The sequence below is a fragment of the Kwoniella shandongensis genome, chromosome 7, assembly GCF_008629635.2.
Source record: "Kwoniella shandongensis chromosome 7, complete sequence".
Taxonomy (NCBI): Eukaryota; Fungi; Basidiomycota; class Tremellomycetes; order Tremellales; family Cryptococcaceae; genus Kwoniella; species Kwoniella shandongensis.
In genome coordinates, this window is record NC_089293.1 from 580,018 (window position 1) to 602,537 (window position 22,520).

Sequence of the window (22,520 nt, forward strand, 5' to 3'; positions counted from 1 at the left end):
TGGAGAGTAGTGGAAGATGAGCAGAGGTGTCTCGGCAGTGCAAATGTGGGGTGTGGGGGATCATAACAATTGATGGCGACAGCGTCAGGTTCTGCCCCGCAATGGCATCTTTTGCGAAACGGTACAGATGTTTATACGGATCTACGAAAATTAAGAGGAAGAGAAGAAGAATACAACTTGAATAGGTAGCTGCAATCCCAATATATCCCTGGTAATAGGTGTCCGTTGTAGAATCTGATATATACCCTACGGACGAGATGTGATTGTTCGTTTTTTTACGGTAGTACCGGTAGAGTTTGACGGGAGTATAACCGATGATTGGCAGAACGTTTCCCCAAAACAACGAGCTTGGGAGTCAGCTATGCTTAGGTCTGGGATAATGGCAGCTCTTGCTGAGGTCTGAGCAGAGCATGATGCATTCGGTGGAGCACCTTGTCGCAGTAAAGCACGTTTCTTTGGTGTGTCGGTCGTTGAGATCCCGTTGTTACAATAATTGGAGAAGCCGATTTGTTTACCCTGAAGTCCAAGTGGAGAGAGTTCCAGCTGTCGAGCAGGTGATCGTCGTTAACGTTTCTCATTTTTCGTTTTTTCGTACACAACAACTTTTGCCCTACACTCCCGTCTCTTTCTCAAATCAGCGAAGAGCCGGCGGTAACTCCCCAACATATACTACTCCCGCATTGAGGCGTACATAACCCAGATCTGCGAAGATACCCTACGAACCGAAAGAACGACCATCCCGCTCAGCCCACGTTACGTACCTGTCTTTCTAATCTGCACAATCTCAACTCAACGGAATCTATCGACATCTGGACGGTAATACACGCCTAATCTAATACTGTATCAGTACACGACCTGTTCACACGTCTCAACAGCCCATCTATCCTCTTTCACGAGGAGGAGATAGGTGGCAAAGCCCATCTCCGAGATCAGTAACATCAACCTCTATCACTCCACCCCCCTTCACCCCCTGACCCCACCATGTCATCTCCTGAAATCTCAACGTCGCCCGCCACTTCCCTCCACGCACCTCTTACACCACCACCTCCTTCCAGACCACTCATTCCACGCTCTCAACCACCCCGACCGCAACATGTCAATGCTCCTCATTCCTCACCGGCGGTACCAGTAAACGCTCAACGGAATATGTCGGTCCCACCGCTCGTCCATCGTGCTCCAAGTGCTCCTTCCTCTTCTACTGCTTTGTTGACGACAGGACCTGGACTATCAACGGCTGGCAGCTCAAACGGATCTAGTAGTCGAGGAAGACTGGTCACACCTACCAGTTCGACGGCTATACCTGTATCCACATCTCAACATCCTTTACAAAAGCCAGGTGCTGTAGAAGGCGGTGGTGGGGGTGGGAGAAGTACGACAAGTTCAACAACCAGTGTAAATGGGTTATTATCAGCCACTCATCCAATCGCTTCATCTTCATCTTCGTCATCTTCCGCAGGACCAAGTATACCACCAGCGAATGCGACGTATCCACACACCCCTACAACACACCATAACTCCTCCTCTGCTGTCGGTCAGACAAGTGTCGTACAGACGCCTCAGACGGGAGCAAGCAAGATGGCAGCAGCTGCAAAGAGAGGGTTGGATGGTGTACCTTCTGCTTCGGCCATTGGACTGGCGAAGATGATGGAGGAGGAAGAAGATCATCCATTATCTGAAAAGTCGTTAAAAGCGAGGTGAGTCGCTTCGCCTCTTCAGCATGACGATGCCCCCTGTCCTCTACTGTGGAATGAGAGCGACGACATCTAGCTATCAGCCTGTCTCTCTTTTTCTGAAAAGGTGTCTGCTTCGTCATTAACGTCAGATGCTGCATTGTCATAGGGACTATCAAACCATTCACACTCTCAACCGTCTCTTCCACCTCCCAACACGTTGGCGTCTCATTCGACCCCTGGGGCAAGGCGCATACGGACTTGTTATTAATGTCCATGATACCTTCTCTGGCGAACCGGTAGCTGTGAAATGTATAACGAGGGTGTTTGATAAAGTCATCCTGGCGAGACGAGCTTTGAGGGAGATTACGCTGTTGAGACATTTTGGAGGACATGAGAATCTGACAGGGTGAGTGTGAAGACTTTATGGATGAGAGACTTGACGGTGCCCCGAGAGGTTGCTAGGATTGGTTCTGGATGATGGAAGATCTAGGAGACGGGAGAAATGAAGTCGCAGCGGGGTGCTGGTTACGAGGACGACACTGACGGCATGCGTCCCAAATAGGCTCATCGACCTGGACAACGTATGGGAAGGATATAATGAAATGTGAGTCTCCCTCCGACACGGCTTATGTCTGTGAGCTGAACCGAGCTTCTGCCGTGACAGTTATCTCTACATGGAGGTTGGTGCCAAGCGACGACCACTGTTTATCAGCATAGAAGCTAACAGCGGTCACCGTTTGCTACAGCCTATGGAAGCGGATCTTCACCAAATAGTTCGTTCAGGACAAGCACTCAGCAATTCGCATATCCAGTACTTCCTCTATCAGCTATTGAGAGGCATGAAGGTGAGTCGCTTCTATCTCAACGCCACATCCCCTCATATTGATGCGCGTCGCAGTACATACACACAGCAAACGTTATACATCGCGATCTGAAGCCGGGAAATCTGCTCGTCAACTCAGATTGTGAACTCAAGATCTGCGACTTCGGATTGGCAAGAGGCTTCAGACCAGTGACGGGAGAGATGGACCAAAATGACGAGATGAAGTTGACCGAGTGTAAGTCCAGATGGACTGATCAGGAGAAGGTTTGCTTACGCTTTTATTACCGTGCGCACAGACGTGGCTACTCGATGGTACAGAGCACCCGAAGTGATGTTGTCAAATCGACGGTATACTACTGCCAGTGAGTCAGACTAGCCGCAGCGTACGATCGTATCGCTGATCTTGTTCTGCAGTCGACGTCTGGTCAATAGGCTGTATATTGGCTGAACTGTTGGGCGGGAAACCAATATTCAAGGGGAAAGAGTGAGTCTCAGTCGCTTAGAATAGCACTGGATTCCCGCTGACGTGATTTGCTTCGTAGCTACGTCGACCAGTTGAACCTTATACTCGAAACTTTAGGGACGCCGGACGATGAAACGTTGGCCAAGGTTGGGAGCGAGAAGGTACGTCAGCGAAATGAGCTCTTCAGGCTTCTCTAACTCGAGATCTTAGGCCTGCGCATACATCAAGACGTTACCTCATTACGAGAAGCAGGAATATTCGGATCTGTTCCCAGACGCTGATCCGGAGGGTGAGTAGTATTACCCAGGCAATTTAGGATCCAGTCACTAATACGTTGTTGTCAGCCGTTGATTTGTTGTCGAAACTGCTTACGTTCGACCCTGCCGTGAGAATCGATGTTATCGCCGCATTGTCCCATCCATACCTCGCAGCATACCACGACGAGTCAGATGAGCCCTCTTGCCCAGAGATCTTCGGAAAGTGGGAGCAAGTGGAATCTTTGACTACAATCGAGGAGTTGAAGGAGGCGATAACGAGGGAGATTGCAGAATATCGAGACGAGGTCCGAGCGGTAGATCCCGAAGATTATGACGAGGACGAGGGCGAGTGGGATTCCGGACAGGAGCTCGACGACACGATCACATTTGAGAGTCCTATGCCGGATGGAGATCTGCTGGGACAAGACCTGCCGGTGCCGGCGCCGACATCGACTTCACCATCTCAGCTTCGAGCAGTCATTCACGATCCGAGCTTGTCCCCTACGAACAGTGTCATTCCCCTTCGATCACCGAGTGGTCAGTCACCGTCAAAAGCTCAAGCGATTCCAGCTTCATCTGGACCTCGATCTGCAGGGACTAAAGGCTCTCTTACTCGCGATGCCTCGCCTGCTTCTCCTTACACCGCTTTGTCGGAGGACTCGTTCGGTAATCCATTCGGTGGTTCCGGTCGTTTATCTCGACGTACTTCAGGGATGTCGATGTCAATGTCGTCATCCGCAACAGGTCGTCGACCTAATTCTTTCCTCTTTTCTCCGTTTGGTGCGGGTATGACACCCCTCGCCCCAGCTACGACGACGACCAACGCCCCTGCTCCTGCCACTGCTACAGGCCCGGAAGCGAAGTCGTCACCGATGGAAGGGGGTAGAGAAGGCCGAGAAAGTCGACGGTCAAGTGGTCATTGGAGTCAAGCTGTCAACGGTACCGGCAGGAGAAGTAGAGCGCCTAGTCAATCAGGCGGTATGGGTCTTCTGATAAGACAGTTGAGCATGGCGGATTTCAAAGGTGACACGAGAATTGCGAAGGATGAAGAGGATGAAGGGGAAGAAGTGCCTCCAATGACGGTGTCACCGAGTGATGCGCCACCCAGTGCCGTGAGTGTCATGTGGTCAGCTTCGCTTGAGTTCCCCAGTGCTGATGAACATGTTATTGTTAGGTGCCGAAGGATTTCGAGTAGGTCACGAGCAGAAAGCGTATGTTTGAGCGGAAGGGATGTGCTTCTTGTGTTACTTTGTGTGTGCAATCCTAGAAATTGTATGGTTTGGTATTCTCTCGTAGCATCTAGCATATGCATCAATCAGTGTTCATAGCGGGATCTTCGAGTCATATTGATCGACGTGACTTAGTTCCTTCCTGGATGCAAATCAAACTGTCAATATTTCGGGTCAAAACCCAGAATCCCCATGTCAGTATTGTCATTCGCTTTGACGAAATCTCGTCATTCTCTCCGTATCCACCTTGTCGAATTCTAAACTGCTTCCACATGAGACTTGTTTCCCAGTCCCAACCTTCGTATAGGTTTAACGAACGATCCCTCTCCGACAAGCGATCAGACGATAGTCTAACCCAATCAACACCCCCTGTATCATCAAGACATGTCCATATGTGTGTCATGTCATAATATTACATCGTCTGTCGAAATCCAAATGCTGTCTGTGCCTGTACCTTGACTCCTTCTCTCCTCTAGTGATGTTCCTCCTTTGCGTGTCCGTGTGATGTTGATTTTGAGGCGAAATAGTCGTCGTAGATCACGTAGGCGGTAAATGCGACGATGGCTGTTCCGAGTCCTGGGAACATGTTTCTGCGAGCGTGATAGAGTAGGAGGTGATTCAACGTCAGCGATGAAGGTCCAGTCGATGGTGGTTGAGGTAAGAGCCAAGGCATGATTGCAGGAAGTTGTGGACAACGTAAAGTAGATAGTGAGGGTTTGTGATAAGACGGTGACGAGAGATGTTACAAGCGTAAGAGGCGAGGACGGGATAGAAGATAGAGAATCTTGACTTGAAGAAGAGACCACACCCACCTGAACATTGCTCGGTTGCTGAAAATGGGAGATTTACGCCATGCTTCTCGGGCAGCCCAAGGATCACGATATAAAGGGCCGGGCATCTGGAAGGGAGGGGAAGGGTAAGCTTTGAGCGCTAGGTTGGGGTTGTGGTGTATTCGACCTACGTTGTGAAAGAGGTTCGAATGGAGGGGATGAGTCGAAGCTAGCGGTGTTGTATAGATTTTGAATAAGGCGAGTAGTCGGTCGATGCGCTTGTGATTGCTGATTGCTGATTAGATGTGACTGAATGAACAGCATAACAGCAACAAACGCATAATACTCGCTCGAGGATAGGTAGACTGCTGCTCACTGCTAATGCTGCTAATCAAGGAGGATCGGGATTATACGGCGATAAAAGGAGTGTGGCATATCTTGATAGGACGAGGAAGCAGTTGTTAATGAACAGAGTTTGAACCTGAACTAGTGTCACTACTCACCTCTTACACTCACAACTCTCACTCTCTTCGATATACTTTGCTATACTTGCTATACTTAGTTGGCTGTAAATTAACCAGTCTCACTCCTCACTGTTTACTACATCTCATCACTACTACCACATTCATTCTTCCAGGTATCAACTTCCCGGTGTATCGAAGGATCTCCTCACCTTCTCCATCCCTCGGTTAATTCTCGTATAACGGCAACAAAAAGGAACAGCGAAACTAAAAAATACAAACGCGTTAAACAGATGACCACGACATCGTCCTTCCTCCATCTTCTGTATTAATTGACCTCCCGACCATGTCCCTCAGATCGATACTAAACCGATCGAGGGACGCAATCTATTCTCTTGCCGGCGTTCAAGGACAAGAACCTACTATCACAATGGAAGGGGAATCGGTCCTTGGTGACGTCTGGTCATCGGGATGGGGTTGGGGTGGATTATTCGGTTTTGGTAATCATGGATACGGACACGGACACGGACATGGACACGGATACAGTGTGATGGATTGGAAGAACATCTTCTTCTGGTTGGCAGTGATCATGGTAATGGTACTTGTTGGTGAGCTATCCGTCATCTGAGGTTCCGTGGGAATGGGCTACTCCATTCAGTGAAGCGACATACACTAACCTTTTCTTGAACAGCCGTGATCACCAACCCCAGCGAGTCGTCCTTCCGAGCACATCTCACCGAGCTTTCCTTCAGAAGACATTTGGCCGACATCCGACGTTCAGAGAAAGATGACGAGACCGCCGGTGTGCCCGACGATCAAGCTCATCTCCCTTCGACTGCTCCGTCGGTGTCAAATCATCTCGCGGTGGCAACTCCCGACCGTCGAGGATCAGGTTCACATCCATCTGGTGGTGCGGAGACTCCCACGCATACTGTCGCTCCATTCCGTTTCGCCAACCATGTCGCCATCTCCCTTCGTACTCCGACTCTGCTATATCGATCTTTCATCGTCTGCTCAATCACCATCACTTCCCCTCTCTCACCGCCTATCTTTCTCTCAGATCCCGTTCCGAAAGGTAAACATGCCCCTCTGATAAGAGAACGGCATGTTGTCTGGTTCGGTTTCATGGGTCACTGGACTCTGATTGGATTGGTGCCGCAGTCGGTGGAATGGATATGGAGAACTGTGACGAGAGCTGAGAGAGAGAAAGGGAGGAAGAAGGGTTCAGCGCTGGACAAGGCTGGAGTGCTGGAGATGAGGGCTATTCAGAGCAAGGAGGAGTCCACTCCGAATGGTGAGTTGATCTCATTCCGATTCTCCCTTTGACCCGTACAAGCTAACCTTCATTTACAGGTAAATCCGCTTTGTCTCATGCCCTGCCTTCGTCCAAGCATCTACGCAAATCCGACTCCGCTACCAACCTAACCGATACCTTGCCTCTACATTCGCACCCCGCCATTCTTCCTGCCGGACCTCTTTCGCCTGAATCTCGCCGACCGTCATTAGTCAATCTCATATCCGCTCCGACCAATACCACAGCGCCCGATACGCCAGAAACGGCTGCTTCACCCGTGCTCATAGCTCTGAAAGCCGAGCTAGCCACGGCGCAAAGCGTGTTGACTGAACTGCAAAATCAGCTCACTTCGCACGAACAGTCAGTTCACGACGCTCATGCTCACCTTCAAACCAATCTCGACGAGCTACGAACACGTCGAAAGGAGGACGACGCGGAGAGACAAGAACTCAAGTCTCGGACGAAAAGTTTGGAGGAGCAGAAACGACAAGCTGAGGCCGCTCGTCGTGAAGCGGAGAAGAAGCTGAAATCAGTGGAAGGTGTACGGGATGGCTTGGAAGCCAAAATTGTTGCTGCGGAGACTGAAGTTCGGGAATTAAAGGGAAACATGGAAAATAGTGAGAAGAGTGTACGAGTATTACAAGAAGAAGGAGCAAAGCATGTTGTGGAAACTAGGGAAGAAGTGGAAGTAAGAAAACGGGAGCTGGATGGTGTGGATGGGGAGATCACGGCTCTGGAAGCGAGGAACGACGAGCTGGTAAATCAGGTCAAGGAAGCGGAGGAGAGACTCAAGGCGGTGATTGAAGCCGGCGAAGCGGCAAAGAAGATGGGACCCGAAGAGGAGATGATGATGATGGCAGCAGCGTACGAAGCGGCTGCTCAGGAAGGTTACCTGCATGGGTATCAACATGCTCATGGCGGTAACAATCAATGGGCCAGTCAAGCTGCAGCGTATATGGCAGAGGCTGGCATGCCTCATTTGGGTTACGAATACACTGCTCGACCAACGAACGCCTCTTCGACTACCGGTACAGGCTTCGGACATCTGTCAAAACAGAACAACAACTCTGGATCCACTCGCGATCTGGGCGAGTTGAGACGGACGACGGATTTCTCTGGATTCGAAGATTTTGGCCCGGGCGCGGCGGGATCTGCAGCAAACAAGCGATCATCATCCCCTCAACCTCAAAGCGATTCGGAATCGGATATCTACGGCCACGATCCTGGGTCTCCAAACGGCGGCATCTCTTCCTCGTTCAGTGCCAACCTGCTTCCACAGGGTCTGTTCCGCTCACTAGAAGGTGATCAAACTCCTTCGGTTGGTGGCGAGGAAGATCTGCCAAGTTCGTTTGAGGAGCCGCTTAGCCTTGTTTTGGGTGATGCGGCCGATCAAGGAGAACAAGGTGATGTTGACTCTGGCAGCGAATCAGGCGAAGATGACGAGGATGTCTGGATCTCACCGATCGCGGACCCTAGAGCAATATCCGCGCAGCAGCCTTTGCAACGACACAAACGACTCAGTGGAACGACGACGGGACGACTTCTCCCACCTTCGACTTCCTCGCCTTCAGCTTCGTCTGGAAACCTCAACGGTACCAATGCGAGCGCTACGACACCACCTGCTATCCCCGGACTGCCAGCTCTACCTGGATCGAGACGTTGGTTTTCCGGTACTCTGTCGTCTGACAACATCCCTTCGACCTTTGGCTTCATGCATCCTACCACTTCGAACGATTCCCTGAACCATCTTCCCGGTTACGAAAACTCACCTTTCGCACCCACAAGCAGCGAGAAGAAAGTGCTCGCCGCTGCAAAATGGGCTCCGTTCTCGAAGCGATGGGCTGGAGCGAACTCGTCAACTTCGACCGGTACCGGTGGTGAGGAGGATATGAGTTCAGGATGGCCTAGATCGACGAGTACGACGGCTCTGAAATCTATCATTGGTTCATCGAGTCGATCTCGAATGGAAGATGGCAACGATGAAGACCACGAAGGTGTTGGACTCGGTTCTAGCTCTGGTTCAGAGAGGAAACCATTCCGATTCTTCTCGTTGAGAAAGACCACTGGAGGTAGTCCTTCTCAGAATCAGGGTGGTGGGACACCGTAGCCTTGGTAGTGTTGTTGTTGTTGTCTGGTCGTTTGTGTTTTGTCAGGGGATTTGCTTCGCTTCGCTGGCGAGCGATGTGGGATGAGTCTTTTACGATTTGCAGTGTAGATAGTGGTCTTGTCTGTCTTCTGTGCGTTGTAGTAGCCTTGCCGCTCACTTGCTAGAGAAAGTCAATCTTGAGATGCCAACTTCGTGCTTGCTTTGAGCTGTGCGCTGTGCGCGGTGAGCGCTGGACATGGTGAGAACAAGCTTTCGTTTGATGGGTCACCGGTAAGGGATGATCTGTGTGCGAGCGAGCATTAACGCAAGTTATACTTGATACATGATTCGCATCACTTGAAGATCTAAGTCTATCTGTCGGCTAAATGCTGTTGAGTTGATCCTAACCATGCTATTTGATAAGAGCTACAGATGCACATGCGTATCACCACCATTCTTTTCCTCCCCTACCCAACTCGCCATCTCAAATTGCCGCCGCAACCTCAATGCAGATATCTTCAACCACCGCCTAGACCCCTCAAAACCCCATGTCTCCTCACACACTACGAAGCGTGTCACTGAAGTTCATTCCACAACACGCTCCTTTGCTGCTTTCTCGAGACCTTGCCAATATCTCAATTGTACAGCTAACGTCTTTGCCTCTTCAAGATTGGGAGGTTTTTGCGAGAATGCGTCGGTGAGAGAGGATATTATCTCTGATACTTTCTCTGCGGAAAAGAATGGAGCGCCAAGATATCAGCGTTATTCTGTGTCTATCTATGATCATAAGTGGACGAAAAGGGAGGTAACACAATAACACAGGAATGACGGAAACAGAGTCACAATATGGTCCGAAGAAAGTCGGCAATAGCAGATTGCCAAAGCCACAAGAGAGAACAAAGAGAAACGAGGAAAGAGCTCCAGAATAGCAATCACACTCACCTCGGTTGGAAGCGCGTATCGATTCAATCTCATCTTGGTTCGAAGCCTCCTCCAGCTCTTCTCGAGCTTCTAAGATTTCGGCAAGGAGGAGAGGATCGTCAATCTTGTCCGTCTCTTCGGGACCTTGTTGATGGATTGACAGCTGAAGTGGTGGGTGTGTCAGCTTGTGCTTTGCTCCAAGAGGGAACTGCTGCGTGTTGCTACTGAAACCCCCATTGCCCAATCGCCGTGCAAAATGGGACTCGCGTGGGCAAGCCAGATGCAGTCATGGATGGTGGCAACAGCCTTCTGGATGGAATTCTAATTTACTCACGAGGTATTCTGCTCTCTTCAGTTCATCCCCCAACACATTATACGCCTCGTTCACCCTCCCACTGAGTTCTCTGGCCATATCCACCTCTTTATCACCTTTACTACTATATTTATCAGGATGCAACTCCCTCTGTCTTCGTACCCATTTACTTCTCAAATCAGCCTTATCCAACCCATATCCGTTCGCTGGTAAACTAGCGAGTTCGGTAGGTATGTCAAATTGCTTTGATTGGGAGGAGGGAAGGATAGGCGAAGAGAGATAAAGGAGCGAATGGTGAGATAGGGTGGAAGGTAAAGGGAGAAGGGTAGAACATGATGGACAAGGTGAGAGGGGTAATGGGATTTGACGATGACATGATGGACAAGGTCGTGTTGGTGTATATGATGACGATGACGAGGAAGAGCTGGAGGAGTTGTGCCGTCTTGATATGGTGAGAAGGGGCAATTGGGCTTGGGCTTGCGCAAGGGATCGTGGCCGGAGTGAAGAACGTGAAGCGATACATCGCGGTATCGATAGGAGAGAAGACGAACACGCCGGAGGTAATCTTGTGATCATTTTGGAGCTAAATCGATGTATCTGTGTACAGCAATGTGTCGTTCTAATCGGTCGCTATATTTGATACAAGCGGTTTTTCCAGATGTTGTGTCGACTTCAGATGAGATGTGGATGTAGAATGGAAGGAATGACTGAATGTTTATAATCTCATCGAAAATTAGGAAATCGGCCGACCGATGACGTTCTCGCCTCCCTCCACCACCGATCATCACCGAATAACAACGAAAAACGACAACAGAGCAAGTGTACGATAGACAATCTTCATGCGGTGCAATGCAACACGATCAACTGATCTCTCGGCCAGTGCAACACTGCCATCCGCTGCTAGGACCCGCTGCTATGAGATACGATGCATGTAAATGGAGAAGTGAAGTGGATTATACAAGATCCAAAACGACTAACGAGGAAACTAAGCGGCAGACACGGCAGGAGCTGATGGAGCTGCTGCTTGTTCGGGTACTACAGAAGTAGCGTCAGCCGTGTAAATTCAAGCATGACCAAGCTCATCGGGAGGAAAGATAAGATCTGCGAAGAATCTCTATCATGTGAATTGAGACCCCACTCACATTGCATTTGAGGGATAGGTTGAGCAAACATTCGGTTCATGAGGACACCGACACCTTGGAAGGTAGATGATCAGCTTCGATTTTATGACCGACGTTCTCAATAGCGTATCAGCTCACCTTCGAATACACCCAAGAGGATACCACAACCGACAGCTGAACCGAACGCAGATCTGGGACCAGCTGCGAGGTAATCATCACGCGATCAGCTCAACCTTCTCACTAAATGGTTCCAGGTTGCGTGCATTTCCCTTCCATGTGGAAGTCACACTCACCCCTCAAAGCCAAACTACCACCTGTCAAGAAACCAGAAATGATAGCGTTCCAAGGATCCTCCTTCTGTCTATATCCCTTGACGGCACAATCGAACGTCGAGAAAAGACCACCCCAAACACCAAAGTTTCCACCTAATACGGGAGCACGAGCTTTGATCGCAGACATGGATCCGACGAATCGTTCGCCCTGTTGAGTGAGGTGAGCGTTTTAGTTGTAGAGTTTGACATCATTGAAGAGGTTGGAGAGAGAAGGAGAGACAAAGGGAAGACAGCATTCAGTCAGCAAGTAGGACAAACAGGTTTGCGCAACAAGATGGAGATGTAACCCACCCTGGGACTATTTCTAGCTCCCTTGATACCGTGCCAGATACCACCACCAATCGCACCCATCGAGAAAGCACCTCCGAAATCGTTAAGGATGACATATGGGCTATGGACGGAAAAAAGAGAGTCAGCAGACATGTTCTCCGATCAACTATATCCTGTTGATATCTCGCAGACCAATGACTGACGGCCAGCATTTCGATGTTGGAAGGACAGGAGACGACTCACCATGGGTCTCGTGAATGATCGCCGTGGGACATGATGAATTGTTGAGGATGGGATGTGGAAGCTCTAGATCAGAGTTTTGGCAAAGTTTGCGGTGGGCGATATCCTTTTCGCAGGCGTAGTCTCGATCTGCCTATTTAGCTCGGTATGCGTGTCTTGCACTCGCTGTTGATCTTGTGTCAGATGGTAATATCTCGAGAGGAAAGCGAAGATTGCTGTAGTTTAGTTGGGAGGCAAAGTTCCATAACTGACGACGGTGGATTAGAAAAACACCAAAAAGGGGGGAAGAAATAATGTCCACAGAGTCTGCAGGCAGCGAGAAGGTCGTTTTGCCAGATTTCAACATTTGTTGCTTCACTTGCAGTGGATGAATGACAATAACAACCTTGACTAATTCATTGCATATCTCTACTACTCCGCTTTCAGCCACTATTTGATCAACGCAGATTGCTCAGAACACCAACCACGACTTGATTGAGAGACCGCTCGACCTATAATCCCCCTTCATCCGTCCTTCAGCTACCCTACATCATGGCGGAGACCTCCAACGTTATCTTCGAGGACCGATTCACGGTTGATGTGAGCGGCCCCATGTGAATAGCAACGTACTCGGATAACTGATAAAACTTTCTCGCAGACCGTCGACAAAGATGGCAAGAAGTTCGACCGAGGTATGTCTATTAACTTAACGAATTAGTTTAATGCAAAGCTGACTCTGTCCCTTCGTACTTGCTTAGTATCAAGAATAACAGCCCCTTCACACAATCTCAACATGTCACTCACCCTCGACATCGCCAACGAACTCTACCCTTTAACAGTCGACGAGACATTCACACTTGCTCTCGCACGATCGTTGATTCCAGAAGAGTTGGAGGCGGCGAACGGTGATGAGGATGGTGAGGAGGGTGTTAAGAAGATTAAGAAGGAGTTGTGGAGAAGTGATGATCAGGGGTTGGCGAAGGACTACGATTATGTGATGTATGGCAAGGTACGTGGTTGGAATCATCCACGCCAACGGGATATGCTTCTGCTCAGAGCGAGTGGGTACTAACGACATGCCTGCTTGTAGATTTACAAATTCGACGATTCAGCACAAGGAGATAACCAAACGTGAGTGGACCGTATTGGATATACAAAACAACGCTGATAGGATCTGTAACCACAGCACCGCATACTTCTCCTTTGGCGGTCTGCTCATGGCTCTTCGAGGATCATATAGACATTTAGCTTCTGTTGTCGTTGGTGAAAACGTCTACCTTCTCATGAGAAAGTAGACATTGCAATACATGCATCCTTTATATACCCGAGCTCGAGCTGCCTGGCAAGATGGATGACGGACGACGCTCCGTGATCTGTGATGCTCTGAAATCAAAAAGTGAAGTGCATGACGTTGTTATGTATCAACAGACGAAAGCACGGGTACAAACGGTCAATTTTACTGATCTTTTCTCGCCTTGTCAACCACCAAACCTTTTCCAATCTCCATCATTCTTGGTGGGACTTGAATACCCGCAAGCGCAGAGACACCGAACGCAGCGATGGGGAGGAACAAGCCGAACGTTATGAGCAAAGAGGTGATGATTGGCGTAGTGAGAAGTTGTACTCTCTGCAACAAGGGACCATCGGTAGGAATGGTAGAATTGTGTTTTGAGGGGGTTGACGTTGAGGTTGAGGTCGATGTCGAGGTAGAGATAGAGGTTGCAATTGAGGTTGAGGTGGCGGTGTGGGTCTTGTGGTGTTTGGTGGAAGAGGTGGTGTGGGTGGGGAAAGGTCGTTCTTGTTTCTTCTCGTGGACGTGAGTCGATCTTGATCCTGTCACAAGAAGGAGATGAGGTGTTGCGAGATCGGAGGGAAGCACGGGTAGAGCTAAGCATCACAAACCAAGTCAGCTTAAAAGCTCAAGGCCACATTATGGAATGGCTGGCTCACCCTCGTCCTGACCCGCCTCAAGCTTGACAAGTGTCTTCCCTGCCTTCACATCATCGAAAGAGGTGACCACCTCCGCTCCGCAAGTCTGAGCCCATTCGTCCGCTCTAGTGTCCAAGTTCCGACGATTAGGCTTCACGAGGTATGGGATGTGGAGATGAGCGTCGTGAGAGGGATATGAGAGCTCGGAAAGGTGAGAGTGGTGTAGCTGTTGTCGTTGTGTATAAAACATTAGTGATCGAGTCCATGACCTGATGATACCGACTCACCTCATCAACATGAACCAAGACGACTGTCTCCCAATCGCAGCCGAGGGTCGAGATCTTGTCGTATAATTCATTGGCATCAACGAATCCGGTACTAGCTAAAGCCTTCGACGCTGCTTCGAACGCTTTGCTCCTAGATATAGATAGGAGAGTTAGTCGGTGTGACAGACTGTTGGGTTGTCTCAAGGTAAAGTAAAGATCGACTTACGGATCAGAAGCCCAAAGGAGAAGAGGAGATGTATCTCTGAATGCGAGAACGGGGGCCGTAAGGACAGCCGCTGACAGCAAGGAGACAGCAACAGAGGAGCGCATGTCTTCGGTATGTCTGGTGCCGACTCGAGTGTGATTGTTTCAGTCAACAGTGCTAAGTATGTCAAGACGATGGACAAAGGTGACGCCGCTTGATAGCTGTCAAGTCAGTACGAGGCGATCTCCGGCCGGTCGCTTCACGCGCCTAAACGAGCCCCCTGGTGTCCACAAGCCTAATCGATGGGCAAGTCCCACGCGGCTGAGATATGAAAACGCCGAAAGTTTCCGAATGCGGCAGATCTGGACTGGATGACGCCTCTCTGTATCCCCCTTCTCCCCTGGACTAACCGCATATTAGGAGATGACTATACAGGATGGACATCAACTCATTCAATTCCCCACATTGGTTTTCCATCATCCATTCTCATCTTCATTCCTCACATTCCTCATTTATCAACCGACATAACAACACTACCGCAGCACAGCCTGACCTCGTCACAGTGAGCCACAGCTTCCACTATGTGGGCTCTATCACGTGTGCGCCAGCTCACTCCTACCTGCATAGCTCGAGCTCACCGACATACCTCCACTTCTACCTAACTCGTCAACAAATCCGATTCAGAGCGTGTGACGCGTCCCGATTCGAATAAATCGTACATATCGACCCATCTACTGACCACTTTGTCTGAATGTTATGCTGACACGGTACTCATTTCAGATCTGTCAAAATGTCTGCAGCCGAGGAACAATCCCCGTCCGTTGACGCGTCTGCCCCTGCCCCACCTCCTGCCGAAGCTCCTTCATCCTCTGCTGCCGACGAACAGCCCGACAAACCAGCTTCGTCCCCCGCCAAGAAGCCCTCCTCTCCATCGACCAAAGCGAAACCTGCCAAGGGACGAGCATCTCTTCCTGGAGGAAGCAAGAAGGGTGGTGCTGCTGCCAGTGCAGCTGATGAGAAGAGGACATTCGAGGTTGGAGACATCGTTTTGGCGAGATTGAGAGGTTACCCTCCTTGGCGTGAGTCTACATCCCCACACATCGCTGGCAGATGACCGACAGATGAGCTGACTTTGTGTTATTCTTGCAGCTGCAAGGGTGAGCTTTGGCACAGGACGGCGTGATGATGGCGGACCTAGGCTGACAGATCGCGTAGATTGCGGACCCTGAAACTCTCCCACGCAACGTCCTCAGTCAACGACCCGGAAAGAGTCCATTCATCTACTGCTGTCAATTCTTTCCCGCTGGTGACTTGTGAGTACAACATGCTAAACCATTCCTTGCTTCCTTGTACGATGGCATTTTTCGCATTTTCCCACCATTCGATTGGTAATCTTGGCCTGCTCCTGTACTGCCACCCTGCTGCTCCGCCTCTTCGAGTCCAAGCGGACCGTGCTGACTTTCGATTGTTCTCCACAGCTCCTGGCTACAGAGCAAAGAGATCAAACCCCTTTCTTCCTCCGAAATCTCCACATACCTGTCCGAACCTCACCGAAAACCTGCCGGTGGTCTCCGAGAGGCGTACCAAACCGCTCAGGACCCCACCGAATGGGATTCACAGCAACAGGAGATCCACAAGGCCCGTGAGGAGGCAGAAGCCGAGGCTAACGCCAATGTGGATGAGCTTGAGGACGAGGATGAGGAGGAAGTAGCTACCGGTGGAAAGCGAAAGAGGAGCGCCGCGGAGAAGAAGGACAAGAAGAAGAAGGCGAAGACTGCTGCCAAGGCCAAGGTGAGTTAGACACCATAATTTTTTTTGTGTCAAGCTGGGCTGACGAATTACCAGAACGGAGCTTCTGCGGCTGATTCAGAGGAAGAAGCACCCAAATCTAAAGCCAAGGCGAAGCCAGCTGCAAAGCCCAAGGCTGAAGCGGCCAAATCGTCGAAGGCTTCCGCTTCCAAGACCGAGAACCAAGAACCGGTAGACGATGGTGAGTATAGTATCCCGTGCGGCTGAGAGCTGTGAAGAGCTAATTTCTCTATCCCAGACCCCTTGGCTTCCAACCCCGAGTGCATCAAGGTCAAGGACTGGAGACACAAGCTTCAGCGAGCTTTCTTGAGCAAATCATTGCCTACAGCTGAGGTGGGTTTCCAGTGTTGAACCGGTGCTGTGCCGTAGCTGACAGGCCGCGTTTGTAGGAGATGACCGTCTACGACGACCTATTCAAGACGATCGAATCATACGACTCTATAACAATAGAGGCTTTGCAATACTCCAAGATTGGCAAAGGTTAGTTTACGAGCACATTGGAAGTGAGCTGTTTGCTAACGAATGCTACTATTGCAGTGATGAAGAAGATCCAAACCTTGACTGAAATTCCTCGAGATGACGAGCTTAAGATCACCGAGCGAGCCGGCAAGCTTATGCACCAGGTAGGTTACGCGGTAAAGCGAAGTGGGATGGACGTAGCTAACGAACATTGCATCGTTCAGTGGACCGACTTCATCAACAATGAGGGCAAGCCGAACGGCGAATCGGCTGCGTCCGCGACTAACGGCGAGACCAAATCCGCTGAGAAGCCTGCCGAGCCTGAGGCGGATAAGTCTGCAGAGCCCGCAAAGGAGGAAACAGTCGAGGAGGTTGAGAGCGACAAGAAGTCTGAGGAGGCCGCCCCCGCAGAGGATGAGAAGATGGAGGTTGAGGCGTAGTTTGTTTCAGGGACGCGGAAGTATGGTAGTCGAAGCAGTCGCTATGGACGGTGTAGAGAGGGAAGGGAGACAAGGAGGAAGATCAAAAAGTAAAGATATTCAAATTCAAATTCAGTTCATTTGGGCTTTTGGCCATGACATTGGACCTCACACCTCGTGGTACGCGCCCCTACTGGGCATTCTTTTTCAATATTCGTTTCATTCGAGAAACCTCTTTTCAATAGTAATCTTTTGGTCTCATGAAACAAATGGGTAGTCTCTATGTGAGTAGACAAACGGGAGTAAGGAATGAACATGTAGTATCACAGTCGATATTCAGTGAGATCTCTATCAAAAACAAGTGTGTCAGGTGTTCAGTGCGGCATAGTCGAAATTTGAATATTGCAGAACTGCGATCAGAAGGTTCATGTGTCCGCATTCGAGCGGCGGCTCTGTGATTGATCAGCTGAACAAGCATGAATGGATGAGATAGATGCATGGTCATGAAGCGTTCAAGCAAAGAATGTAGCATGATTGTGATGTAAATGACGATGTAGGCTCGGTCTTTGTTGTCCTAATGCTACACTGACGTAGGTCCGGGAACAAGTCTCAGACCGAACGAGAGGAATGCCGTACGACCGCTACTCGTACTTTTGTAATAATGGGCGTGAGTGGTATGACGAGTTCAACTTACTTTATGCTTGGCTTGATTGATTGATCGGTCTGTCATCGATTCGCCATTGCATCGTATCGTATCGTATCATCCACCGATACTACAGCGCAGCACTTTGTAGTCACTCCACTTGACCAGTTAGGCTGTTGTCTGCGGATCCCGCGGTCATTCCATCATTCCATCATTCCATCATCCCTTCGCTTTGGGTAGTGTCAGTTGTCAAACGGTTAGTGGTAGCATTAAACTTTAATTCTTGGTTTCTGACCCTTGACCCTTAAAACTTGAGCATTTCCCACCATCACCACCACCACCACTTGCAAACTCTTGCTAATCTTTCAATTCATTATTAGATTGCATCGTTTCTTTTTCCCTCTTTTCGTATTCTTTCACCTCTTTCTTCTCTTCGCAGAAACGACGTTTTGTACGATATTTAGTCTGTTGGTCACGCACGCACGCACGCACGGACACGGACGGCAGGGAAATACGATAGGAAAGAACAGGAAAGGAAAGGAATTGGACATCGGACAATCGGTGATCACGCAAATTGGACCGGCGGTGATATAAGTTATAACTTGACGATCAAGAACTCACAGCAGCTCGGCCGATAGTAGGAAGGACACAGAGAAAGTCTACAGATATCATTATCATCATCGAGGAAAGATAGAGTGAGATCATTGTGAAGAGACACACCGTTTTTGTGTGCAAGGGGAACAGAAAGGGGTTTCAGACTAAAGTGAAAAAGGAGGTCATTGTTCTTGTAACACGTTGCGGAGTCGAGGTGAGTTTTCGGTCTGCGCTTTCTTCCTCGTGTTCACTCGGAATCCATTCGACCGATCGAGGACGTAACATCATATATCATACGACATGGACTTACTGATGTATGTCTGATCTGTAATAGCACTACGCCACACCCCAGTCTGCATTCATCTCTCGCTCGCTCCCAATTACACCACGCCACCATGAGAATACCGATCCTCTCCTTCATCCCCCTTTTCCTTCTCTCATTCCTTACTCCCGTGTTCGCCGCTTCGGGAACGCTCTACACCGACTCCGTCACCTATTGTGCCGAAGCGAGGGCCGTCATTGTCGAAGAGTTTGATATTGCATATCACCAATCGAATGGGTCTGTGACCTTTTCCTTCTCCCTCGCATCAGTCGAGAACAACTTGAACGTGTCGGCGAATCTCTACCTCAACGTATATGGGATTGAAGCGGTGAACACAACCTTGAATCTGTGTGATTACTTCGAAGGTGTCATCTGTCCATTACCGCAGGTCAACTTTACAGGTGAGTTGCCCTACTATTCACTCTTATGCTTTACGGCAACTGATCTTGTGTTGCAGGCTATGGGACATATCCCATTCCCTCAAAGTACTCCTCTAAGATTCCAGGAATCGCTTACACCATTCCCAATCTCGAGGGTTACGCTCGGATCGAACTCATCCGCGAAGAGACAGGCGATATCGCCGCATGTCTGCAAGCAACTCTATCCAATGGCAAGACAACCCAGCAAACTGCCGTCAAATGGGCCACAGGAATGTTCACACTCGCCGCTTTCCTCGCTGCGTTATTCCACACTGCCGCAGCAGACTCACCTTCCCCCGCGCAATACAGGTGGTTCGACATTCTTTTCCTTTTCCAAGCTGCCGCCGCCACGGGGTTGATGCACCTCAACTATCCTCTCGCTTACTCGGCCTTTGTGCAGAACTTCCATTGGGCACTAGGACTTTTCCATTCTTCAAGCATGCAGAACACCATCAACAAGATGAGGGAGAAGACTGGTGGACATCTGGATGGAACAGCCTATTCGGACGTGCAGTACATCAACAGGAAGTTTTCGCCGTACAACGTTTACACCTCTCTCAACGAGGTGACGTCCTCAACTTCGGCTTTCAAGAGTTTCCTCGCCGACTCTGCGACGAGCAAAAGCGATTTGGCGCACTTTGCTAAACGTGTTGCTATCCCTTCAGCTCTCGCGCAGAACGCGACCACCGACTTGGACACCGGTCTCCCGGTGTACACGAATACCATGAGGATTCCCGAGGCGAATGCGTACGACACAATTTTCTTCGTCTTCCTTGCGTTCATTGCCATCTTTGTCGCTTTCCACGTCATAGTTTTCATCTTCCTTACGATCTTCGACAGGTTTGGAAGAGACAGGGAAGGATTGTATTGGGCGCCCAGATTCAGGCGGATGTGGTGGGACTTCTGCTTGGGCAACGCTCTGCGAGTGGTGAGTAATTCTGGATACTATACCGCAAGACAAGGCTAACTTTCCATCCAGTGCTTAATCGGTTTCTTCCCCATATTCATCTTTGCCTTTTGGCAATTCCACATCGGTGATTCTGGTCTTTCCATCTTCTTTGCTGTGTTCGGCATCCTCCTCTGCCTGGTCCCTCTCGCCACCGCGTTCATCCTCTCTATCCGACGTCATCGAAGACCATCTTCCACTGCACCTGATATCTCAGCGCTCTATACGTCTTACCGATGGTTCCACTCGGTCGGTGTCTTGTACCGAGCTTATCGCCAGCGATTCCACTTCTTCTGGTTCGCACCCCTCGTCCTTGCAATGATCGCGCGGGCCGCATTCATCGCGTTCGGACCCGCCCAAGCATGGGCACAGGTCATCGGAAATGTCGTTGTCGAGTTTGTCGTATTTGTCAGCATCCTCGCTTGCCGGCCACACAAGGATAGAAAGGGAGATTGGATGGCAACATTCCTCAGTTTCTGCCGATTGGCAGCGTTTGGCTTGTTGGTCGCTTTCATCCCGAGCGTCGCAGTCAAACCGATCCCCCGAGCGGTGATTTGTTTCGTGATTATCGTCCTATTTGGTATCTCGACGGTCGTCCTCTTTATCAGCTTCATCTGGAATCTCGGTATGTGCAATATGGTTTGGTGGTGTGAAGCATGTGCTGACGAATACAATTTAGGCTACGGATACCTTTGGAGGAGACACACACACCGTATCGAGGACGGACTCGAAGTTGAACGATTCGTTGCATCCGACGACACGTCATCTGACCGACCACCCATGATGCAGCAGGTTGATGCCTCCGCGTTTGTCTCATCCGACGCCGCCGCGATGTCGAGAGGATCGCTTGGTCGACGGACGTCCATCATGGAGCCGGTCGGCGACAATGTTTACGAACCGAGTATGACGTCTCACCATTATCCGTCACGTTCCAGCGCATCGCCATCGCAATACTATGGTAATGGAAGTGGAGAAGGGTCATCGCCTAGTGCTGAGGAGCCAAACGCTTCGATGGCAGCTTACGAGCAAGCAGCGAGAGGAGGTGGAGAATATTATCACGATCCGAGGCGAAGCACTGGCGCCGGTATCGCTTCGACACCGCCAAGTGGACAAAATCAGTATTATACTCAATCAAACGAATACTCCGATCCAACGAGAAGATCAGGTGAACAATACTATCATGGTAGATGAGAAGGGATGGTAGTATGAGCGAGGCACACCAACATTAACGATTTCAATTTCCTTTTACCAATCACGACCATAGACAATATAGATTTCTTCTTTTCCCTTTCCTTCATTCGTTTTCATGACCGAATCACTTCCCCATACAGACAACACACGCGCACATCATCATTATCAGTAGGACGTTTCACAGATTTCACTTTCCAACGCTCGTTTTTCACGTTTTCTCTGATCAGGACGAGTACTGTAGCAGTAACAGTAAGATTAGGAACTCGACATCATCATACACGGAGATGAGTCGATTTGGACGGTAGATATATATACGAGCATGAGTTATGAGCAGATTATGTATGTGACAATGCACAGTGACTATGGTACATGCGATGCAGGGTACAAATAAGGACAAGGGCACGATATGTTGTGGACATCCCTCTAAAGGTATGTTCGTAATTTCGTAAGATTCGTCAGAAAGCCGTTACGGTTCGTCTAAGGCTTCGTTCATGCGTTTTACTTCCCCTTCCTCTTCCCCTCTTCTAGTCTTTTGCGCGATCGCACTTGATCCCCATCATTCCAATGCTCTTCACGCCACAACTCCCAGCCATCTTCGGCCTTTCTGACCTTCTTCAACTTTCCTCTTTTATCTTCCCCTTTCGTATTCGCGTTGACTTGCGCTTCCCCAGTCGTCAGTGTTGACAATGTAAAGTCATGGTTTTCTTGAGCAGAAGATGATATCGGTCGACGTCGATGAGCAGTAAGTGGATAAGGATGTGATATGGTGATTCCGTTCAGATTCGTTTCTGATGAATACTCGTTACGATGATGTAAGTGTTGTTGTTGTTGTTGTTGTTGTTGGTTAGAGCTTGAGCGCAAACGTAATCGCGAGAAGATGTTTCCCATCCATGACGCGGTGTTACAGATAGGTCGAGGTCGAGTCCGGGCTTATCGTCTTCACTGAATAGCTTATCGTCGTTATCGTTTTGGTCTGGTCTGGTCGTTGCTTATCGTACTTCGTGCTCGAGTCGTGTCACTTCGTCACGTTTATAATCCGATTTTCACCTTGTCGATCGATCTTATTCCAAGAGCGGACGTACTACG

The 22,520-nt window shown here is 49.7% G+C and overlaps 9 protein-coding genes across 9 annotated transcripts; 5 read left to right on the forward strand and 4 right to left on the reverse strand.

Moving 5' to 3' along the window:
- Positions 1 to 981: 981 nt before the first annotated feature.
- CI109_104087 (uncharacterized protein) lies at positions 982 to 4,411 on the forward strand (the record flags this gene model as incomplete). The annotated part of the gene is made up of 12 exons (XM_032005183.1): positions 982 to 1,694; positions 1,840 to 2,079; positions 2,236 to 2,277; positions 2,338 to 2,353; positions 2,420 to 2,518; positions 2,572 to 2,731; positions 2,793 to 2,858; positions 2,911 to 2,980; positions 3,039 to 3,120; positions 3,170 to 3,248; positions 3,304 to 4,328; positions 4,391 to 4,411. 12 exons carry the CDS (start codon positions 982 to 984, stop codon positions 4,409 to 4,411), a joined length of 2,613 nt encoding a protein of 870 aa, XP_031860417.1.
- A 506-nt stretch (positions 4,412 to 4,917) lies between these two features.
- On the reverse strand, positions 4,918 to 5,343 carry CI109_104088 (uncharacterized protein; the record flags this gene model as incomplete). Its single annotated transcript, XM_065967418.1, has 2 exons — positions 4,918 to 5,035; positions 5,258 to 5,343. 2 exons carry the CDS (start codon positions 5,341 to 5,343, stop codon positions 4,918 to 4,920), a joined length of 204 nt encoding a protein of 67 aa, XP_065823490.1.
- Positions 5,344 to 6,022: 679 nt separating this feature from the next.
- Positions 6,023 to 9,077, forward strand: CI109_104089 (uncharacterized protein; the record flags this gene model as incomplete). The annotated part of the gene is made up of 3 exons (XM_032005182.1): positions 6,023 to 6,284; positions 6,368 to 6,970; positions 7,030 to 9,077. 3 exons carry the CDS (start codon positions 6,023 to 6,025, stop codon positions 9,075 to 9,077), a joined length of 2,913 nt encoding a protein of 970 aa, XP_031860416.1.
- Positions 9,078 to 9,641: 564 nt separating this feature from the next.
- On the reverse strand, positions 9,642 to 10,866 carry CI109_104090 (Fe-S protein assembly co-chaperone HscB; the record flags this gene model as incomplete). Its single annotated transcript, XM_032005181.1, has 3 exons — positions 9,642 to 9,784; positions 9,999 to 10,140; positions 10,312 to 10,866. 3 exons carry the CDS (start codon positions 10,864 to 10,866, stop codon positions 9,642 to 9,644), a joined length of 840 nt encoding a protein of 279 aa, XP_031860415.1.
- Positions 10,867 to 11,275: 409 nt separating this feature from the next.
- CI109_104091 (uncharacterized protein) lies at positions 11,276 to 12,288 on the reverse strand (the record flags this gene model as incomplete). Its single annotated transcript, XM_032005180.1, has 6 exons — positions 11,276 to 11,325; positions 11,433 to 11,486; positions 11,550 to 11,612; positions 11,705 to 11,891; positions 12,035 to 12,134; positions 12,257 to 12,288. The coding sequence occupies 6 exons, from the start codon at positions 12,286 to 12,288 to the stop codon at positions 11,276 to 11,278; spliced, it is 486 nt and encodes a 161-aa protein (XP_031860414.1).
- A 496-nt stretch (positions 12,289 to 12,784) lies between these two features.
- Positions 12,785 to 13,527, forward strand: CI109_104092 (uncharacterized protein; the record flags this gene model as incomplete). The annotated part of the gene is made up of 5 exons (XM_032005179.1): positions 12,785 to 12,832; positions 12,891 to 12,924; positions 12,991 to 13,241; positions 13,323 to 13,363; positions 13,419 to 13,527. The coding sequence occupies 5 exons, from the start codon at positions 12,785 to 12,787 to the stop codon at positions 13,525 to 13,527; spliced, it is 483 nt and encodes a 160-aa protein (XP_031860413.1).
- Positions 13,528 to 13,688: 161 nt separating this feature from the next.
- CI109_104093 (uncharacterized protein) lies at positions 13,689 to 14,757 on the reverse strand (the record flags this gene model as incomplete). The annotated part of the gene is made up of 4 exons (XM_032005178.1): positions 13,689 to 14,119; positions 14,183 to 14,387; positions 14,449 to 14,578; positions 14,654 to 14,757. 4 exons carry the CDS (start codon positions 14,755 to 14,757, stop codon positions 13,689 to 13,691), a joined length of 870 nt encoding a protein of 289 aa, XP_031860412.1.
- A 665-nt stretch (positions 14,758 to 15,422) lies between these two features.
- Positions 15,423 to 17,340, forward strand: CI109_104094 (uncharacterized protein; the record flags this gene model as incomplete). The annotated part of the gene is made up of 9 exons (XM_032005177.1): positions 15,423 to 15,711; positions 15,782 to 15,789; positions 15,848 to 15,945; positions 16,111 to 16,423; positions 16,478 to 16,622; positions 16,680 to 16,774; positions 16,831 to 16,921; positions 16,979 to 17,064; positions 17,125 to 17,340. The coding sequence occupies 9 exons, from the start codon at positions 15,423 to 15,425 to the stop codon at positions 17,338 to 17,340; spliced, it is 1,341 nt and encodes a 446-aa protein (XP_031860411.1).
- Positions 17,341 to 18,951: 1,611 nt separating this feature from the next.
- Positions 18,952 to 21,434, forward strand: CI109_104095 (uncharacterized protein; the record flags this gene model as incomplete). The annotated part of the gene is made up of 4 exons (XM_032005176.1): positions 18,952 to 19,279; positions 19,336 to 20,225; positions 20,277 to 20,868; positions 20,923 to 21,434. 4 exons carry the CDS (start codon positions 18,952 to 18,954, stop codon positions 21,432 to 21,434), a joined length of 2,322 nt encoding a protein of 773 aa, XP_031860410.1.
- Positions 21,435 to 22,520: the final 1,086 nt, after the last annotated feature.